At 47.6% G+C, this 20,250-nt stretch overlaps 2 protein-coding genes across 2 annotated transcripts in view; one reads left to right on the top strand and one right to left on the bottom strand.

Moving 5' to 3' along the window:
• A2M (alpha-2-macroglobulin) overlaps positions 1-13,807 on the top strand; it is a 33,822-nt gene extending 20,015 nt beyond the window's left edge. Inside the window, exons 19-36 of the mRNA XM_054387525.1 lie at positions 65-293; positions 546-672; positions 1,287-1,408; positions 2,858-2,909; positions 4,059-4,142; positions 6,246-6,422; positions 6,892-6,976; positions 7,708-7,864; positions 8,200-8,274; positions 8,826-8,991; positions 9,615-9,838; positions 10,389-10,607; positions 10,912-11,039; positions 11,368-11,458; positions 11,618-11,686; positions 12,317-12,419; positions 12,890-12,931; positions 13,664-13,807. Of these exons, the coding sequence (XP_054243500.1) occupies positions 65-293; positions 546-672; positions 1,287-1,408; positions 2,858-2,909; positions 4,059-4,142; positions 6,246-6,422; positions 6,892-6,976; positions 7,708-7,864; positions 8,200-8,274; positions 8,826-8,991; positions 9,615-9,838; positions 10,389-10,607; positions 10,912-11,039; positions 11,368-11,458; positions 11,618-11,686; positions 12,317-12,419; positions 12,890-12,931; positions 13,664-13,707 (2,194 nt within the window). The 3' untranslated portion in view covers positions 13,708-13,807. The remainder of the gene's footprint in view (positions 1-64; positions 294-545; positions 673-1,286; positions 1,409-2,857; positions 2,910-4,058; positions 4,143-6,245; positions 6,423-6,891; positions 6,977-7,707; positions 7,865-8,199; positions 8,275-8,825; positions 8,992-9,614; positions 9,839-10,388; positions 10,608-10,911; positions 11,040-11,367; positions 11,459-11,617; positions 11,687-12,316; positions 12,420-12,889; positions 12,932-13,663) is intronic.
• A 5,698-nt stretch (positions 13,808-19,505) lies between these two features.
• The window catches only part of LOC128973521 (alpha-2-macroglobulin-like), a 50,123-nt gene continuing 49,378 nt past the window's right edge, over positions 19,506-20,250 (bottom strand). The window contains 1 exon segment of the mRNA XM_054389893.1: positions 19,506-19,534. Coding sequence (XP_054245868.1) covers positions 19,506-19,534 — 29 coding nt within the window.

Here is a 20,250-nt window from a genome sequence, read left to right as displayed (position 1 = left end):
TAAAAATTGTCAGCAAAATGCCGTAAAAATTATCCGTCTGTCCTTGCTGTCTGTGCTTCATCAGCTCTGAGGGAAATGCTGATCTAGATGTGACGATCCCTGACACCATCACCGAGTGGAAAGCCAACGCATTCTGCACCTCAGCAGACACAGGCTTTGGTCTGTCCCCAACAGTGTCCTTCAGAGCCATGCAGCCCTTCTTTGTAGAGCTCACCATGCCCTACTCTGTGGTTCGTGGCGAGTCCTTCACGCTAAAAGCCACCGTTTTCAACTACCTGACTGCCTGCATCAGGGTAAGGAAGGTTTAAATACTGTGTGTACCTTCTTATACATTTCTTGCCTTCACTTAGCTGCTTTCTCTCTAAGAATCCCTAGATCCTTCACTCCCCCCCAAACTCTTATTCTCCTATGTATTCCAGACACAGAACCCATAACTCCAGCTCCCTGCTCCTTTGCTTTTGAAATGTAGCTGTTGCTATGGCTTCCTTGCTCCCTATCTTACATAGTCACCCTTCCCTCATTGCACCTCTATCTACAATTGGCAGGTCAGTGTGACTCTGGCTCAGTCTGCTCACTTCCTGGCTGCTCCAGTGGAAAAGGAAGAAGAGTCTCATTGTCTCTGTGAGAATGGAAGGAAAACTGTGGCTTGGCTGGTGACTCCCAGATCTCTAGGTAAAGATCTCAGGGTGCTGAAAACTACAGGGAGGGTTTCTTTGTGCTGTTCTCTTCATTCAGTATCAGGTGTTAGAGCAACACAGTTTCCTGGGAAGCACTGCAGATGAGTGTCTGTCACATGTAAGATTATTTAGGAGGTCGTTGGACTCATAGTCCAAGGCTGTGTCAGGCACTACATGCAGTACTATGAAGCCTTACATCACTTAGCTAACATCTTCTGAAGCCATAGATATTGCTGGCCAGAAGATATGCTCAGAAGATATTCCTCCCAGAGATTAGATGATTGCCCCATGGCAATACTTTTTCTCTGTTGTTGTTATTTGCTGTGGTAACAGCTGTGGAGTGGCACTGTGATGAACAGCAGAGGGCCTGGTGAGTCCCTCCACTGTGGTGTCCTGAAAAGAGTGACCAAAATGGAGTCACTTTTCAATGGTAGTGCAGCTCATCTCCCCCAGGACAGCTTCTTATATAGAGAGCTATTTTCTTGTGGAAAAGAAGCAGGGCCTAGATATGACAGAAAATCCCTATCCATGAGCCTGCAACATGAAACTCCTGGAAGTGGCATTGTCTGGCCCTGCCTGACTGAGCTGTCTGACCCCTGTTTCCTCCAGGTCAGGTGGAGTTCTCAGTGAGCAGTGAGGCCCTGCAGAACCAGCAGCCCTGTGGGAATGCTATTGTGGAGACCCCTGAGAAAGGGTGGAAGGACACAGTCATCAAAAAGCTGCTGGTGGAGGTATGTGGACTGTGGGAATGGAGGACTGAGGTTTTCCATAGTCTGTGATGCTGCTGGGCAGAAAGATAGATAATCTCATCTAGGCTCTCTTTCCCAGGAAAGGGAAGACCAGATGATCTTTTGAGATTCCTTCTAACCTGAGCTGCTTGTGATCTGAGGAGATCAGTACACAGCAAGGCAATATAGTGGTCACACCTCATCTTTATACTTTGGCAGGACTGGATAGACTGCAGCTTAATAATGTTGTGCACTATGTCTCCCAGTGCTCTAAACTTTCCCTGTCTTCTATTGTATCAGGACTCCTACTCCAATCCATCATTCTCTTTATCTCCTCTGATTTCAATACACCGTATTTACAGCCTCTTCTACTTTTGAGACACCCCCAATAAGTTTGCCAGTTGGACGTGCTGCTTCTCTGCTAGCTGAGTGGCAAGCAAAATGCCTCTTAAGCTGAGTGTTATGTAGTTCAGCTTTGCTACCATAGTCTGGCACCAGGATGAAGGTGAGGTATTTGCAAGCACCTACAGAAATTCAGTGCCAGTAGAGAAATCCCTTTGAAACACCATATGTTATAAAAGTCCATGGAAATAAGTTAAAATTTTACAATTTACCCCTTTCCTGTGGCAAGAAGAGTTGCTAACGCAGTGTTGTACAGAAGGAAATACTGGGTTGCAGTATTGTACATCCCTTATGGGGCAATGCTAGGTTATTGTGCTGGGTGTGGTAATATGGCAGGTAGATTCTATGCTCTTAGCTTTTCTCTGTACCATAAACCTCCCTTCTTCGTTGCATGGCATCAGTAGTGTCACCAGATATTACAGTGTACAACATCTTCCCTTTCTATTATTAACAGGCACATGTTTATTTTGCCTAAAGCATCTGCAGCATTATGATGAATAGCACTGCAGACACCACTTCAAGACAGCCCTCTAGAGCTGCTGTGAGCTATTCCTACCAAAAGCACTTGCTGTATTGCTGCAAGTCCTTTTGTTACAAGGACGTTGAGTGTCTCGCTGTTTACAATAGCTGCAATGTTCTCCTTTTCTGTCCTTCCACCACATACAACACCAGTCAATTAGGATCACATTTCTTTCACTTGCTTAAATAATTATTTCAGAGATCAGTATTTCGGGGAGTGTTTCTGACTGAGAGCACTGGAACAGGCTGCCCAGGGAGGTTGTGGAGTCTCCATCTCTAGAGGGATTCCAAACCTGGCTGGACATGTTCCTGTGTGATTTAATCCAGATGATCCTGCTCTGAAAGGAGAGTTGGACTAGATGATCTTCAGAGGTCCCTTCCAACCCCTATCATTCTGTGTGGTTCCATATGATTACCTCTCCTTCAGTTCACACACTTTTCACTTACACCTTTGTCCTTGCTCAGGATTCTTCTGTCCAGCTGTACTACCTGTCTGGCTAACTTCTCTTGTTTTTCTTCATGCTATGCAAGCCGGAAGGAGTCGAGAAGGAAGAATCCCAGAACTCTGTGCTCTGTGCAAAAGGTAAAGCTCCCCCTCCCCACCCTTTCCATTTGCTCTGATACGGTTTGATGGGTGGGGCATGCTTGGAGGAGGGATAGTGCTGCTTCTGTCATATTCCAGATGGGCTGGTATTTTAGGCAATCAAAACACATATCCTGTCAGTTTGGAGCCTGAGACCTAAGGCAGAAGAAAGCTCTAGAGAATGGACCACAGACTGGAAATACATCTGGCTGAACAGGAGTCACAAGTGTGTCCAGGTGGCACTACCAAGAACTGTGTGACCAGGAAAGTGGTTGTCCCCCTGTACTCAGCACTGGTGGGGCCACACCTTGAGTGCTGTGCTTAGTTTTAGGGCACCTACTACAAGAAAAACATGGGAGAATGTCCAGCCAAGGGCAATGAAGCCTAAGAAGGGTCTGGAGACAGGTCTTGTGAGGAGCAGATGAGGAAACTGGGGTTGTTTAGCCTGCAGAATAGGAGGCTGAGGGAAGAACTTCTCACTCTCTAGAAGTTCCCTGGAAGGGAGTTGTAGTGAGGTGAGTGTTCTCTATTACCTAATGAGAAGTGATAGGACAAGAGGAAATGGCCTCAAGTTTCACCAGGGGAGATTTTGGTTGGCTATTAGAAGAAAGTTCTTCATGGAAAGGGTTCTCAACCTCCCAAATGGGCTTCCCCAGGAGGTGGTTGAATCTCCATCCCTGGAGATGTTTCAAAGCTGCAGAGATGTGGTGCTGAGGGACATGGTTTAGAATTAGACTTCTTAGCATTAGATAGTGGTTGTACTTGATGATCATAAAGGTCTTTTCCAACCAAAACAATTCTGTAATTCTATGATTCTATGATCTTGCCTAAGCATCAGGGTATGAGTTAGGACAGATACAACATGACTGTGTGCATCCATGTTCTCCTGTGTGATGACAGTGGAATTACAAATGCTGTCTCCTATTTTCTCGCTTGCCCAGGAACAAGTTGTAGAGATGCAACCTACAATGCCTAACAGGGGCTTTGTGTGGTTTCATGCAGAGAATGTATAATAGCCAGGGAAAAACAAAGATGGCATTTCTAATAGAATGTGTTCCTGTTGTTTCACTGAGACCCCCATGACCTCGCCTTCCATTAGCTATTTCTTAGGCCTGCACTGAAGCTATTTGAGTCTTGTTTTTCTCATAGGAGTGCCTGTGAAAGAGAAGTTTTCTCTGTTGCTACCCTCAAATGTGGTTCCAGACTCAGGCAGAGCATATTTCTCAGTGCTGGGTGAGTGCACAGCCTGGCAGAAGAGCCAAATGTTGTTTCTGGCCCTCAGTGTTGGCTTCCTACCTCATAGCTTTTCTTCCTACTTTCCTCCATGCCTCGCTCCTGTCATTGATCTGTTCTGTCTTGAACACGTTCCCTTCAAGTTGTGCTCTTCCTTTTCCCCTTTCTGCATGTACTTTTGTTGAGCGTTCTCTGCCAGCACCCTAACCTTTCTCTCATTTCCCTATTTTCCCTATTTCTGCTGTTCTGTGATTCCAGGATTTTTATCAATACAAATTTTGAGGACAGGAGAGACAATGCCTGTGTGTGGTACAACCAGGTGAATGATCTGCTCAGCCTGGTGGAGGAGCTGAAAGAGAGGGTGGAAAGGCTAAGAAGCGTCAGGGAGGCCGAACAAGAGATATACTACGGGAGCCAGGCTCTGCCCTCCTTGAAACAGAAAAGGGAGCACCTGCAGAAAGCACTCAGCATCAGGGGGCCCCTGTATCCTGACATAAACATACACAAGTCTATGAGATCTGATGAGATGCATCCCAGAATCCTGAAGGAATTAGGTGATGTAGTTGCCAAGCCACTCTCCATGATACTTGAAAAGTCCTGGCAGTCAGGTGAAGTCCCTGGAGACTGGAAGAAGGGAAATACTGTACCCATTTTTAAAAGGGTAGGAAGGAGGACCCTGGGAACTACTGACCTGTCAGCTTCACCTCTGTGTCTAGGAAGATCATGGAACAGATCCTCCTAGAAACTCTGCTAAAGCACATGGAGAACAGGGAGGTCATTTGGGACAGCCGGTATGGCTTCACCAAGGGCAAGTCCTACATGACCTATCTAGTGGTTTTCTACAATGGAGTGATGAGGGAAGGGCAATGGATGTCATTTGTCTGAACTTCTGCAAGGTCACTGACACAGTCCCCCACAACATCCTTCTCTCTCAATTGGAGAGATTTGGATTCAGTAGGTGGACTGTTTGGTGGATAAGGTATTGATTAGATGGTTGCATCCACAGGGTAGTGGTCAATGGCTTGATGTCCAGGTGGGGACAGGTGACAAGTGGTGTCTCTGAGGGGTCCATATTGGGACCAGTGCTGTTCAATATCTTCATCAATGATATAAAAAGTGAGACTGAGTGCACCCTCAGCAAATTTGCGGATGACACCAAACTGAGTGGTGCAATCAATACACCAGAGGGACAGGATGTCCTCCAGAGGGACCTTGACAAGCCGGAGACGTGGGTACAGGTGAACCTCATGAGGTTCAACAAGGTCAAGTACAAGGTCCTGCACCTGGGTCAGGGCAATCCTCATTATCAATACAGGCTGGGGAGGACACAGTAAAGAGCAGCCCTGTGGAAAAGGACTTGGGGCGAGAAGCTGGTGGGCGAGAAGCTGGACATGAGCCAGCAATGCACACGTGCAGCCCAGAAGGCAAGTTGCCTCCTGGGCTGCATCAAAAGCAGCATGGCCAGCAGATTGAGAGATCAGACTACTCTGCTCTCATGAGACCTCACCTACAGTACTGTGTCTAGCTCTGGGGTCCTCAACACAAGGAAGACATGGACCTGATGGAGAGGGTCCAGAAGAGGGACACAAAAATGATCAGAAGGCTGGAGCACCTTTCCTACGAAGACAGGCTGAGAGAATTGAAGTCTGTTCAGCCTGGAGGAGAGAAGGTTCTGGGGAGGCCTTCCAGTACATGAAAGCAAGCTGGGGAGGGGCTGTTTAAAAAGGCACATATCACTAGAACAAGGCAATGGTTTTAAACTAGAGCAAGGTAGATTTAGATTGGATATTAGGAAGAAGTTCTTTCCTATGAGGGTGGCGGCATACCAGAACAGGCTGCCCAGGGAGGTGGTGGAGGCCCTACTGCTGGAGATATTCAAGATCAGCCTTGATGGGGCACTGACCTAGTTGGGGATGTCCTTGCTTCCTGCAGAGTGGTTGAACTAAATGACTTCTAGAGGTCCCTTCCAACCCAGTGCATTCTATAGTTCTATGATTTTCTTTTGTCTGTCATTTCCTAATTCTTTCTCTCAATAGCTCCTTCTGACTTTGATATCCGGCCCTAAGTTTTGTTAATATTTGTCTCCTATGTCCTGCTTCCCAGGTGACATTATGGGCACTGCCATGCAGAACCTCCACCAGCTCCTCCAGATGCCTTTTGGCTGTGGGGAACAGAACATGGTCTTGTTTGCACCCAACATCTATGTACTGGACTATCTAAACAAGACAGGGCAGCTGAGCGAGGAGGTCAAGTCCAAGGCCATCGGATACTTAGTGAGCGGTGAGCTGGGATATAACTTTTGCATCTGCTTTGGCTTTTTTTCAGATCCTGACTGGAGTGATTCTGTCAAATATTGGCCAGACTTGGCAAGAGAGCTGTTCTCTTGCACAGAGGGTCTTTACTATATGCCTGCAAAAGCCCTTCATTACTTTTTTACTTTATTATTTTCTGTTGCTTAAGCATTAGGGTACCTAATAACTGCACCTACTTCTCTCTGCTCCCTAATTGGGTTGCAATGAAGTGCAGAGTTCTCAGGTGACCCACTACAGTGACTTGTTCATTGTCATTAATATGTCCTGCCTTTCTTCTGAAGGAGGACAGGAGTTACTTTTCCAATGCATGGAGGTGATGATTTGCCAGTTATTGACTAGGATAGGACTGACCTAGTCCTGTCATCTTTTCTGTTCTTCTGCTCATCCATTCCTCAACAGACTTTCTCTGGCATCTGAATCTTAACTCTCCATTGCAGGGTATCAGAGGCAACTGAACTACAAGCACCCAGATGGCTCTTACAGTACATTTGGACCACGTTATGGACAACCAGGGAATACCTGGTGAGTTTTCAGTGTCACCTATGCTTCCCCTGTATGCTCTTTCTCACCCTCTATTCTTCATAAATGCTGCATTACAGTAAACAAGCAATGATGTTCTAGACCAGAAAGCTTTCCAGACCTGGTGAACTGGTGTGGTCCTTGTGGATGATTTCATCACCTTTAGTTTGCTTTTAGTTTATGAAACAGTGCTTGGCTTTTGGCAGCGTGTTGACTTCTCTCCATATGCCTGCTTCTTTTCCATTACTGATTGTAACAACTCCAGTTAAACTCTTTCAGAGTGTTGTTCTTCCTTTTTTAAACTCTGGGGAGTTTTGGGAAACCCATGAGGCATGGATTTCTAGTACAAGAATCCTGTCAGCAGCCCATAAGCTAGCGAGGATGTCATTTTGAGTATTTCTGTTACGCAGATTTTGACACAATTGGCCTGCAAGTCCCTACTTTTTCCAAAGAGAGTCTTAGATACAGATCAATAGTCACTCTCCTTCAATCTGTGGCATCAACGCAAAGGGATCACAGGATTTAATGAACCAAGAGAGGGACAAGAAGTCAAAGTGGGAAGCCTTAACAGATGTTTTTTGAGGTGGAGGTATACTATACATGTAGTCTAATTGGCCCACAGTTCTCCAGGCTTTCTTGCCTTTCTCCAGACAGATGATATGCACTCAGGCCCTATCACCTCAGAGAGGCAGCAGCCTTGCTCAGACCCTTTCACTGCTATTTTTCCCTTCCAGGCTCACAGCCTTTGTCCTCAAGTCCTTTGCCCAGGCTCGGCGTTACATCTTCATAGATGAGAAGCACATCCAGGATGCTTTGGTCTGGCTATCCTTCAAACAGAAGGAGAATGGCTGTTTCCGCAGTTCTGGGACACTCCTGAACAATGCTATGAAGGTAATGTGCCTGCCTGGTTGTGTGTTTTTTTTTTTTTTTTTTTGTGAGGCTAGAACTTGTTCATGGGTCAGATGGGTCCAATTGAAGTTCTTGAGCATACAGGCAGATGGGAAATTCCCAAGTCAATGGCAAGCACACTAGGGAGCCACACACCATTCTGAATAATCACCACAATAGAATGGAGAATGAAAGCTAACTGCACTTTATAAGTGGAACTAATATCTCCAAATCAGGTGAAATGAGAGGAGGCAATGCAGAATAAAGTATCCCCACTGGATAAGACTGAAGATAAGAAGCTTGGTGGGGTCAGCATCTATGTTTCTCTTTCCCTGCAGGGTGGAGTGGAAAATGAAGTCTCACTGACGGCGTATATCGCTATTGCATTGCTGGAGATTCCTCTGCCTGTAACTGTAAGTGGCTGCACACTAAATTAAACCAGATCTGAAGCCTGTTTAAAAGCAGTATAGGTTTGGTCATTCTAATTGCAAAGTCTGTGATCTTCTAACCATGAAACAAGACTCTGATGCAAGTAAAGCTGAGGTGTGATTTGCAACGAAAGAACTTTTTGTTAGAAGAGACTTCCTCACTGAAAGGGTTCTCAAACACTGAAACAGCCTGCCCAGGGAGGTGATTGAATCCCCATCCCTGGACATGCTGTTAGTAAGGCAGAGATCTCATTCCTCCACAGCCTTCTAATCAGAGGTTATCTCTCCCCCCGTCCTTAAATTGAACTGTGAAAGAAACGTTACAGGATCTATTAAAGACACAAGCTAAGGAAAGTCTTTGCCTGGCTGTGAAGCCCCTGGCTTCATTCTAGGGGCATATTAGACTTGAAAGGAAAGGGATACACAATGGTATAATCTTTGTCACACAAGAGAGGGGAGATGGCCATTCCTGCTGTTCTAAGATGGGCCTCAGGATGAGCTCTGGCTGCTCCAGCTCAGTCTCTCTCTCCTCCCAGCACTCCGTGGTGCGTAATGCTCTGTTCTGCCTGGAAATGGCAGCAGATAAGGAAGAAAGCCACGTGTACACCAAGGCACTGCTGGCATATGCCTTCACCCTGGCAGGGAAGGAGGAGAAGCGGAAAGCATTGCTTGGCTCACTTGAAAAGGAAGCTGTGAAAAAGGGTGAGTGCTCCAGATGGGACATCTTGTTCGCTGGCCTTATGTCTTCCCTTGATAAAGTGGCTTCTGGTGGTAGTGCAATGGCTGCAGGAAATGGCTCCTGTGGGTGGGTGGGGAAAAGCTTGTGCGCAGGGGTTACATTTCTCAGAACTTCCTCTTAGTGCCCAGTGCTGCTCCTCTACTCTGAGGGAGGCCATCGGGAAACGCCAGACACCACCCCCATCAGTGCTGAACTAAAGGGTAGCTCTGTTAGCATCTCTCCTGGGCCTGCTGCTCACTGCCCAATGCCAGCATCTCTACTGCACGAGGGAAGGAGTGCCAGTCCGGTACTCTGCTGGTGCTCAAGCCTATAAAAACGTCTGTGTGAATCTGGAGTCTAGGACGAAGCAGTATCTTTGTCCGAGGACAAAGGACCGAGCCTCAGCAGCTGACTCCTTAGGTTTGCTCTGGCTGTAAACCTGCATCAACAGCAAAGCTGACCCTTCCCACTTCATCCTACATGACAGATGCATCCTGGAGGCTCTTCTGTCCTCCCAAGTGGACTGTCAGCAGATCAAGGACTCCCTTGCAGTAACTACTAATAACTGCTTGTTGTCTTGTCTCCACGCTCCGTGCCTCCTGTGAAGATGGGTCTGTTCATTGGCAGCGGCCTGGGAAAGAGCCGGAGGTGGATCTCCCATACCATCGCAATCAGGCTCCCTCTGCTGAAGTGGAGATGACAGCCTATGTGCTCCTTGCTCACCTCACCACACGGCCAGCACCTTCCCAGGAAGAGCTGTCATTCGCATCTCTGATTGCCAAGTGGATTATCGCTCAGCAGAATCCCAGTGGGGGCTTCTCCTCCACGCAGGTGAGCTGCTTCCCTCCATGTCAGTGCCAGAGATGCAGCTGGGGGCCCAGTGAGGTTTGTCAGGGCAGGGACTGTAGCCCTGCAGTATACCTTTGCAGTATCTACCACGGTTCCCAAGCTGCCAAGGGGCCAGAACGTCAGGCAGTGCCTCTAGCAATGACTGACACCTTGATTAATGACCTGCTTTTCTTGACACAGTGGGGCACAATGGCAGGGACACAAGACGTGTGAGCAGCCACTGGAGAGGGCTCCCACTGCCGTTTGTTTGTGCATATGAGTTGCTGCTTCACCCTGGGGCGAGTGAGTGAAGGCTGTGCAGAGCTGCAGGCCAGGCAGTCCAGGCAACATGCCACTGCAGTGCAGAGGAAACACAGGAAGGGAACAGAAACCAGGAAAGGCCACTCTGTCCCTCTGTCCTTTCCACCAAAACTGGGAGAAAGCAAAGAAAAAAGGCGAGGGTGCCTGCCAACAGCAACAGGCAGGCTGTGGGAGGACAGATTGGGGAAACACTAAGGGCATCTCTCTGGGTGCTGGCGCCCATCTCTTTCAGGACACAGTGGTGGCTCTCCAAGCCCTGTCCCTGTATGGAAGTGTCACCTATGCCAAGAGCGGAGCAGCTTCCAAGGTGACCCTGCGATCTGCTGGGGACTTCCAGCAAGACTTCCAAGTGGATCCCACAAACCGGCTGCTGCTCCAGCGTGTGTCCCTGCCCCGGGTGCCTGGGGAGTACAGCACAGAGGTGTCTGGTGGAGGCTGTGTCTACCTGCAGGTGAGGGTGATGAGGAGAGGTGACAGTCTGGGAGGGGAGCCCCTCGCCAGGCAGGAGCCAGCTAAAGAGCAGAAGGGAGAGAAGAGAGGGGAAAAAGTGGGAGGGAAGGCTGTGGGAGAGGCAAGAGGAGAATGATAGAGGTATGTGAAGAAGGAAGAGTGGAATGGGAGGAGGAAAAGATGTGGAGCGTGGAGGAGCTGTGAGAGTGGGAGAAGCAGGGAGGCTGGATGGGGAGAAGATCAACACTCCCACGGGCTGAGCACACATGCACACATACTCACACAGAGCTGCTGCTCTCCCCTAGACAAGCCTGAGGTACAACGTGCAACCCACGCAGGAGGATGCACCCTTCATGCTTCATGTCTACACAATCCCAGAGACGTGCGTGGACTTCAAGGCTCACAAGATTTTTGACATAGGCATAAATGTCAGGTAAGTCTGTGTCTGAAGAGCCTTTGTCAGAAGACACAGGAGTTGGGGGAGGGCTGGAAGCCATGGAGAAGCAGTGCATCCTGGGAAGGCAGGCAGGGAGCAGCTGGGCTGCGAGGAGAACCTGTGGTGGAAGACCATGTCCTGCAGTAGTGGAGCAGTGTGTGGCTGGTGACAGGCCATAGGCAGATGACTAGAAGACCATGGAATAGCTGGAGAAGAAGGTGCTGGCCTGCCAGGTCATGGCAGGGTGACAAGTTACATGGAAAAGGTGGAAGTGCCCTTAGCTTTGAGGTAAGGTGTACTGAGTGTTTGTTGTTTGCCCCCTTAGTTACACTGGGGAGCGCAACGGCTCCAACATGGTGATTGTTGATGTGAAGATGCTGTCGGGATTTGTCCCCTTGAAGTCCTCTGTGAGGAAGGTAGGAGCCTGTATATCTAACAAGCTGCATCGTGCACCCTGTCTTCAAGACGCCTCCCGAGGGTGTGTAGCAAACTCGAGAGTTTCAGGGATGGAATCAGCTATACCCTGCCATTGTCATCTACTCCTTTGCAGTAACGTATTGGTCTTCTTTCCTCAGTTGGAAGGTCACCCCATTATTGAGCGTACAGAGATGACTGCCAACCATGTCCTCGTGTATCTGGAGAAGGTGGGTATCCAGCTGAGATGAGTATGGGTCAGAAACACCCCTGTGTTTCCATGATTGGAACATTTGGTCACATAAAGCAAAGATCTGCGACTCAAAACTACCACATCTCTGACAAGATTAGGACCGAGTCTCATTCTGACTTTTGCCCATATTTCAGACCTACTGGTTCATTCTTCAAAGCTCATCTGTTCCATGCTCCAATTGGGTCCTGACCTATCCTGTAGCCAGACCCTCCCTCAGTGTGAGGACAGGCCCCAGGGTTTCCCTTTGCCCCTTGGCCAGACCCACAGTTCTCACTCCGGGGGCACAGGGGAGAGCCATTGATCCCAGGGCAAGGTGGGAAGGATGGGGCAGCCTGGGGTAGGGTAGAGCTGGGGCAAGGTGGGAAGGATGGGGCAGCCTGGGGCACGGTAGAGCTGGGGCAAGGTGGGAAGGATGGGGCAGCCTGGGGCAGGGTAGAGCTGGGGCAAGGTGGGATGGATGCAGCAAGCTGGGGCAGGGTAGAGCTGGGGCAAGGTGGGAAGGATGGGGCAGCCTGGGGCAGGGTAGAGCTGGGGCAAGGTGGAGAGGATGGGTCAGCCTTGGTCTGGTCAGGGCCACCTCTCAGCCTCCCTTGCTTCCCTTAAGCAGCTGAGCAGCGAGACCCTCAGCTTCTCCTTCACAGTGGAGCAGGACATTGCCGTGCAGGGCCTGAAGCCAGCTCTGGTGAAGGTCTATGACTACTACGAGACAGGTGAGTGTGGGGCAGAGGGTGCCCATAGCAGAGAGGGTGGGCAGGGAGGGGGATGCACTGAGGAGTAGGAGCTCTTGGGGGGGGAAATATGCAGCCAGCCTGCCGCTTGTCCTGCCTGCTTCCCCATTCTCCTGCCTCATTCTCTTCTCTCTTACCTGCTTCCCTCTTCTCTTGCCCCATGCTTCCTCCATCTTCTCCCACCCAGGCAGTCCCCACCACACTGCACCATGCTCTGAGAAGGCGTCCAAGCACCTGGGTGGAGACCTGCTAGGGCTGCTTGTGCGACGTGGCTCTGCCTTACTGCTGCTGCCTCTGGGCAGGGTTATGACTAGTGTCCCCCCAGCCCTGCTGAGAGCTCTGGGGGGAAGCTGAGTATGGTGTCAGTGGCCTGCTGTGAAGAGAAGCATTGCTCTGGCACCTATCTCTCTGCCAGAAGAGGCTCTGACTGCCCACTTTCTTATCTTTTGCAGATGAGTTTGCCACACAGGAGTACACTGCTCCCTGCAGCACAGGTAAGGTGCACAGGAACAACTGAAATGTTTCAGCTTGGGATGTTGCAGCTTGTCTCTAATGAAAGTCTTTGCAGTTCTCTGGTTTTCTCAGCCTATGTACCCTCTCAGCATTGATCTTCACTGTGCCTGCAGCAGTCTCTAGGCATGCTTCACACTGCTGCCACACAATGCTCTGTGCAAGATTGGACACAGCTTTCATTTTGGCTCACTGGGATCAGCAATCCCAGTGTTACTGCCTTCGTTTGCACAGAGGCACTTATATCTATTCCTGCGTGTGTGTGTGTCATGTTGTACAACTGAGACTGAAATCTCCCTTGAGAGTGAACACCACATCCAGCCTTTTGTGTCTCTGCCCTTTTTAGGGCTACATTTGCCAAGCTGCAAACACAGAAGTGTACTGAGGAATCTTGGTGAAATGTTCATGTTATTCACAACTTTGGTGGTGGCCTTTCAATGTCTGCTATAAGTTATTTTGTGTCTTCATTTGGGAAGCTTCTTAGGATAGCTCAGGTATCCCCAGGATAATTCTACTTCCCTCCCCTGTCTGTAGCATGGATATCTTAAACATTGCCCAGCGCTTCCCATTTTGTCTATAACTAGGCATTTTTAAGTGAAGCAGTTCCATGGATTTGAACAGAGCTTGAACATAGCCACCAGAACATAGAGAAAATGTCCAGCACTCTGGACACCACCTCTTCAGGATACTCACCTCTGTCCTTTTCACATCTCCAGCCAAGGCTGAACAGGGAAATGCCCAAAGGCCATATCTTATCTGAGCCTTGCTGGATCAGCTTTGTGTCTCTGCTCCTAGAAGATCTTCTTGTTGAGGGAGGCTATTAAAATATTAGAGGAGGACACCTCAACGCTGAAAAAGGAAGTAACAGCATAAATAAAGTCTTGTTTTTCATCAGATGCCTCCAGCCTTATGTTTTGCTACTGTCTTGTCCCTTCTCCCATTCATGTGTAATAGTCTGGGAAGATCAAGGGCAACCTTGCATTCCATGACCATGAAATGGTTAAATTAATGATCCTTAGGACTACAAGGAGGCTGAATAGCAACCTCACTTGCCTGGGCTTCGGGAGAACAGACTTTGAGCTCCTCATGGACCTGCTCAGTAGGGTACCTAGAGGGGAGAGGGGCCCAAGAAAGGTGGTCAGTATTCAAGAATTACCTCCTTTGAGCCCAGAAGCAATGTGTCTCACCAAAGAGGAAGGTGGGAAAAAATACCAGGAAGCCTGCATGAATGAACAGGTTGTTCCTGGACACTTGTTGCAAAAAGAATGCCTACAGAGGGTGGAAATGGACAGGTAACCTGGGAGGAATACAAAGAAGTTGTCCACGCAGCCAGGGATCAGGTCAGGAAAGCTAAGGCCCATACAGAATTAAATCTGGCTGGGGACATCAAGGGTAAGAAGAAAAGTTTTAACAAGTACATCAGTGACAAAAGGAAGAACAGGGGAAATGTGGGTCTTCTCTGGAAGGAAACAGGGAACCTGGTCACACAGGATATGGAAAAGGTCTGAGGGACCCAATGACTTTTTTTCCCTCCATCTTCCATGGTAAGTAAGGGCTCTAACAGCACTATCCAAGTTGCAGAAGGCAAGGTCAGGGAGGAGGAAGATCTGCCCACTATAAGAGAAGACCAGATCTGAGACCATCTAATGAACATGCAGATGCACAGGTCCATGGGACCTGATGCGATCCACCCATGGCTCCTGAGGGAACTAGCAGAGGAAGTTACAAAGCCACTTTCCATCGTATTTGAAAAGTCATGGTGGTCTGGTGAAGTTCCTCTGACTGCGAAAGGGGAAACATAAGCCCCACTTTCAAAAAGAGAGGTAGCAGGGAACTACAGGCCAGTCAGTCTCCCCTCAGTGCCCAGCAAGGAGCAGATCCTCCTGAAGACTCTGCTAGGGTACATGGAAAGCGAGGGGGTGGTTGGAGGGATCCCTGGACGTGTTCAAGACAAGGCTGGATGAGGCTTTGAGCAACCTGGTCTGGAGGGAGGTGTCCCTGCCCATGGCAGGGGGAGTGGGACAAAATGCTCTTTAAGGTCCACAAAATGCTCTTTAAGGTCCCTTCCAACTCAAGCCATTCTATGATTCCATGATGGTTCTATGAAATTCTGCCTGACAAATTTGGTGGGTTTTTATGATGGGGTCACATCATTGGCAGATAAGGGAAGAACAACTGCCGTCATCTTCCGGGACTTGTTCAAAGCATTCAACACTGTCCCACGCAACATCCTGGTCTCTAAATTGGAAGGACAAAGATCTGATGAATGGACCACTTGACGGGTAAGGGATTGGCTGGATCGTTGCTCTCAAAGAGTTGTAATCAATGGCTCAGTGTCCAAATGGAAACTTTAGATGAGTGTAATCCCTCAGGGATTGGTACTGCAAACAGTCCTGTTTAAGATCTTGGTTGGTGACATGGACAGTGGGATCCAGTGCACCCTCAGCAAATTTACCAACACCACCAACCTATGTGGCAATAAGGATGTACCCGTGACATCCTGGTCTCCAGGCTGGTAAAGTTTGGGCTTGATGGATGGACTATTCAGTGCATAAAGAACTGGCTTGATGGCCACACCCAAAGAGTGGCTGTGAATGGGTCAATGTTCACGTCCACGTGGAGGCCAGTGACAAGCAGAGTCCCTCAGGGATCAGTACTGGGACCAGTCTTGTTTAACATCTTTGTTGGTGACATGAACAGTGGCATTGAGTGCAGCCTCAGCATGTCTGCTGATGACACCAAGCTGTGTGGTGCAGCAGACACACTGGAGGGAAGAAATCCATCCAGAGAGACCTTACAGGCTGGAGAGGTGGGCACAAGCCAACCTCATGAGGTTCAACAAGACCAAATGCAAGGTCCTGCATCTGGTTTGGGGCAATTCAAAGCACTGATATAGTCTGGGCAGTGACTGGCTTGAGAGAAGCCCTGAAGAAAAGGACTTGGGGGTGCTAGTGGATGAGAAGCTCAACACGAGCCAGCAGTGTGCACTTGCAGCCCCGAAAGCCAATCGCATCTGGGCTGTATCAAGAGAAGTGTGGCCACCAGATAGAGGGAGGTGATCCTTCCCCTCTGCTCCGCTCTGGTGAGACCCCACCTGGAGTACTGCATCAAGTTCTGGAGCCCCTATTACAAGAAGGATCTGGATATGCTGGAGCATCTTCAGAGAAGGGCCATAAGGATGATCAGAGAGCTGGAGAACCTCTGCTATGAGGACAGACTGAGAGAGTTGGGCCTATTCAGTCTGGAGAAGAGAAGGCTCCAAGGAGACCTTATTGTGCCCTTCCAGTATCTGAAGAGGGCCTACAAGAAAGCTGGTGAGGGACTTTTTAAGATGTCAGGTAGTGATAGGACTAGGGGGAATGGAACAAAAATAGAAATGGGTAGATTCAGATTGGATGTTAGGAAGACGTTCTTCCCATGAGGGTGGTGAGTCACTGGAACAGGTTGCCCAGGGAGGGGGTGGAGACCCCATCCCTGGAGGTTTTTAAGGCTGGGTTGGATGTGGCTCTGGGCAACCTGATCTAGTGTGAGGTGTCCCTGCCCATGGCAGGGGGGTTGGAACTAGATGATCCTTGAGGTCCCTTCCAACCCTAACAATTCTATGAATCTGTGTTCATCTCCATACTTGCCAGTTCTCCAGACAGAGAATAGATACTACCTGACCTATTATGCACTGGAAGCTTGTCTCTCTGCTTCTAAAAGCAGATGATTTCTGAAAGGTAGTCTTTGGACATAAACTTCTGATCACATATTGCTTTTGATAGAATCAAAGAATCATACAATCGTTTTGGTTGACCTTTAAGATCATTGAGTCCAACTATTATCTAACTCTACCAAGGCTGGTGCTAAACTATGTCCCTCAGCAGCACATCCCTATATCTTTGAAACACCTCTGGGAATGGGGATTCAACCACCTTCCTGGGGAAGCCTATTGCAGTGTTTGAGAACTCTTTTAGTGAAGAAATTTCTTCTAATAACAAATCTAACCCTCCTCTGGTGCAACTTGAGGCTGTTTCCTCATCCTGTCATTTGTTACTAGATCTTAATGTGGAATCGCTGCTTTGAGGTGGAAGGAGACTGTGAACCTGCCCAATCTGATCTTTCACAGCATCCCAGATAGAAGTGAAAGGAATACCTGTGGGCTTTCCCATTCTAATCATAAAGGCATTGTCTGCTTGTTTATGAACAGTTGAAGTGAAATCTGAGAGGGACTGGAAATTTAACAGTGTCATTAGTCAGAGTTTCAGCCAAGAGCTACTTCATGAGCCAAACTCCTTGGCATTTTGCTTGAGAACTTTATCCTCTTTCCCTCAATGGAAACCTGTAGATCTCTTAGCTTTTTTGAATAATTTTAATATAGTGTTTTTTTCCCCTCCCTGTTCTCCAGACCCTTCACTAGTTTTGGTGCCCTCCTGTGGACCTGCTCCAGCACCTCAATGTCTTTCTTGTAGGAAGAGCCCCAAAACTGAACCCAGTACTCAAGCTATGGCATCACCAGTGCAGAGTAAAAGGGGTCAATCCCTTCCCTGCTCCTGCTGGTCACACTATTGCTGATACAGGCCAGAGTGTTTTTGGTCTGGCCACCTGGGCACTATACTGTCATGAAAGTCCCATCTGAGACTGTTAGTCAGGGACAAGAAGGTTGAAAAATGTCAGGTTACCAAACTTGTGCCTACAGACACGGGTTTGCAAATAGAGATCTTCCTTTACAGCAGGCTGTAGATGAATGGTAACCACTCTTGCATTTTAATTTGCTGGTTATGGTATGGGATCCTTTCTGCCTCCAATGAAACAAAGTAATCAACATGAAAATGTAATTTAAAAGTCTGTAAAATTGTTGGAGTAGATTCCATTCACAAAATCTGGATAATGGTTTTCTACCATGGAAGGCTTATTCAAATGTTTTGTGTACACCTAGTTTTAAATTAGGGACCATCTCCCTGTTGACTATGAATAGCCACATGATTTCTCATTTGAGGCTCCCTAGCTAATCCATATCTGTAAAGCAGTTTTAGCATCTCTCTGACTAAGCTGTGATTCATCAAAGTCTCATACTTGCTGGTTCTCCATGGCATACCATGTAGGAAACTTTAGCAAGGTTACCTCTAAGGAAGTACAGGAATGTCTGAATATGGACTTTCTATCCTCATGGAGCATGAATTGGCATGCTTGAAAGGCAAATCACCATGGTCTAAAATCAAAACAACTTAATTCAGCAATCAAAAATGATGTTGCTTTGAGAACTTGGAAAAGTAATTGTCCCATGGTGGGAAATTAGATGGTTTTACTATTTCTAAATAAAGAAAGATGCAATTAGCATTCATGCTTGATTGGAAATTTTGCTCATCTTCTACTGAAGCCACTTCATTCCACAGACTTCTCTGAGTATGAGGCATCAAAAAGGTCTTGAGCAAGAAAACACCAAAAGCCACAGGAGACAAAGTGACATAACACTGATATCTAGCAAAACAGATGGAGTTTATTTGTTCTTGATAACACTGTTTGGATAGGCACACAAAAAAACCCTGGATGGAACAACTAGCCATGATACACAATAGGCCATGATACCTAACAACAAGCATTTCGTGAGAATAAACAAGTCACCTAAGATCTTTCTGCCATTTGAAAGTTAAAACCAGAAATTAATGGGACAAACCCAAGAAAATAGGAGTATATCTGGAGATATCTAACAGGACTATAGACAGTTTTACCAAAGCAACTCTATGTTTTAAATAAATATGCCATTTAAGCTAGACTTAGGTAGGTAGATTGCTGGCAAATGTCATTAGCTTCTCCTTTGGAGTAGCCCAGAAGAAGCAGGCACAAAACGTGGAAGTTTCCACAAGAATATGCAAGCTTCAAGTGGAGAACAGGCTATTTTAAGTTAGCAACTGAAGGTATCATTTATGTACACACCCCTCCTGCCTCCCACAATGCACACTCTAATCTTAGAAGAAGGCATACTGTGCATCTCCTCCCGCTATTCTACAAGGAAGAAACAATCCTGGAAAGGCTGTGTATGGGGAGATATCACAGAGGTTGCATTTCATGTAACATTACTTCATTAGCTGCTCATCCAAGCTGCCTTCTGGTGAGTGATGTGTATGGGCACAGGCAGAGAACAATTTCATCACAGTTACAGTTTCTAAGCCAAAGGAGAGAAATTGTTTCCAAAAGCACCTGTCAGATGAAAGTTCAGAGTTCATAACACTGAGACAGCTACATTAGACCCGAGCTTAAATAAACTCATCCTCCTTTTTTCTTCTTTTTTTTTTCTTTTCCCTGACTTATTGCAGGGAAACTTATGTGCAGCCTTATTACCCTGCACACAGACATGGCTGTGGATGCTCTTCAACTTAAGAAAGGAGGCAGATTGAAGTTGTGGCTGGAGGCTCAGAAGGAAAAACTGAATTGGGAATTAACAGTTCAAAAATCATTGGTGAGTCCAGTTAATTTATTCATAAAGTTCATTTCCCATGCTTTGCAGGCACTATTCATATGTCACTCCACAGATGGTGGTTGCAGCGAGGCAGGTGGGTTCCAGCAACTATGGAAACCTTATGGATTGCTCTGGTCTGCTTCCCGATCTGCAAGGATGGAAGACAGGAGGAATTAGTTTTAGAAATGGAATTAGTCAGAAATGCCAGTTCCCTCTCTCAGGCTGAGAAACAGAGAGCAAGATGTGAGTTTGGAAAGCCAGACTGTGTATGAAGCACAGTACAGGAGAGCGAGTTGCTGCTTGACTAATGCTAAAGGTCATTTATATGACTCAACACTCATCACTTTCAAAGCTATGTGAGGTTGAGAGAGGGCAGAGGCTCTTTCTGACACACAAGGAGAGATAAACAGAGTGGGATTTATCATTTACCACCAACAAGAGACAAAACCTTTGCATTCCTCAGGTCCAAATGACTTTTTCTCTGCTCTGAGATGCCACGGTCAGACCCCGTGAAAAACCAGTTCCCAAGCTCTTGGTGGTTACCAGACCCTTCATATTCTAAAAACTAAAGCTGGCCAACTGATGAGAAGCCAGACCTGCCAGTCTTCATATTGGTAGATTCCATATAGGTCACAGGAAGTATATCTGCTCAGGGAGTTTCACAGGCCTGCCAGGATTAGGCTTGAGATCTGGAATGCAGCACGAAATCATGGTAGGCCAGACCATGACATGCTGCTTTATGAGTTATGTTTTGGTGGTCTTGATATGCTCTGCTGCTTCAGTACTTTTGGGGGAAAGTGTGCCAGGTGATTTCAAAGAGCAAAGTCCCCTTAACATGGTGCCATAGCTATACTAGCTGGAGCC

Source organism: Indicator indicator, chromosome 1 (genome assembly GCF_027791375.1).
Source record: "Indicator indicator isolate 239-I01 chromosome 1, UM_Iind_1.1, whole genome shotgun sequence".
Lineage (NCBI taxonomy): Eukaryota > Metazoa > Chordata > Aves > Piciformes > Indicatoridae > Indicator > Indicator indicator.
The sequence above is the reverse complement of the archived record's forward strand: the minus strand, read 5'-3'. Positions and strand labels throughout refer to the sequence as shown.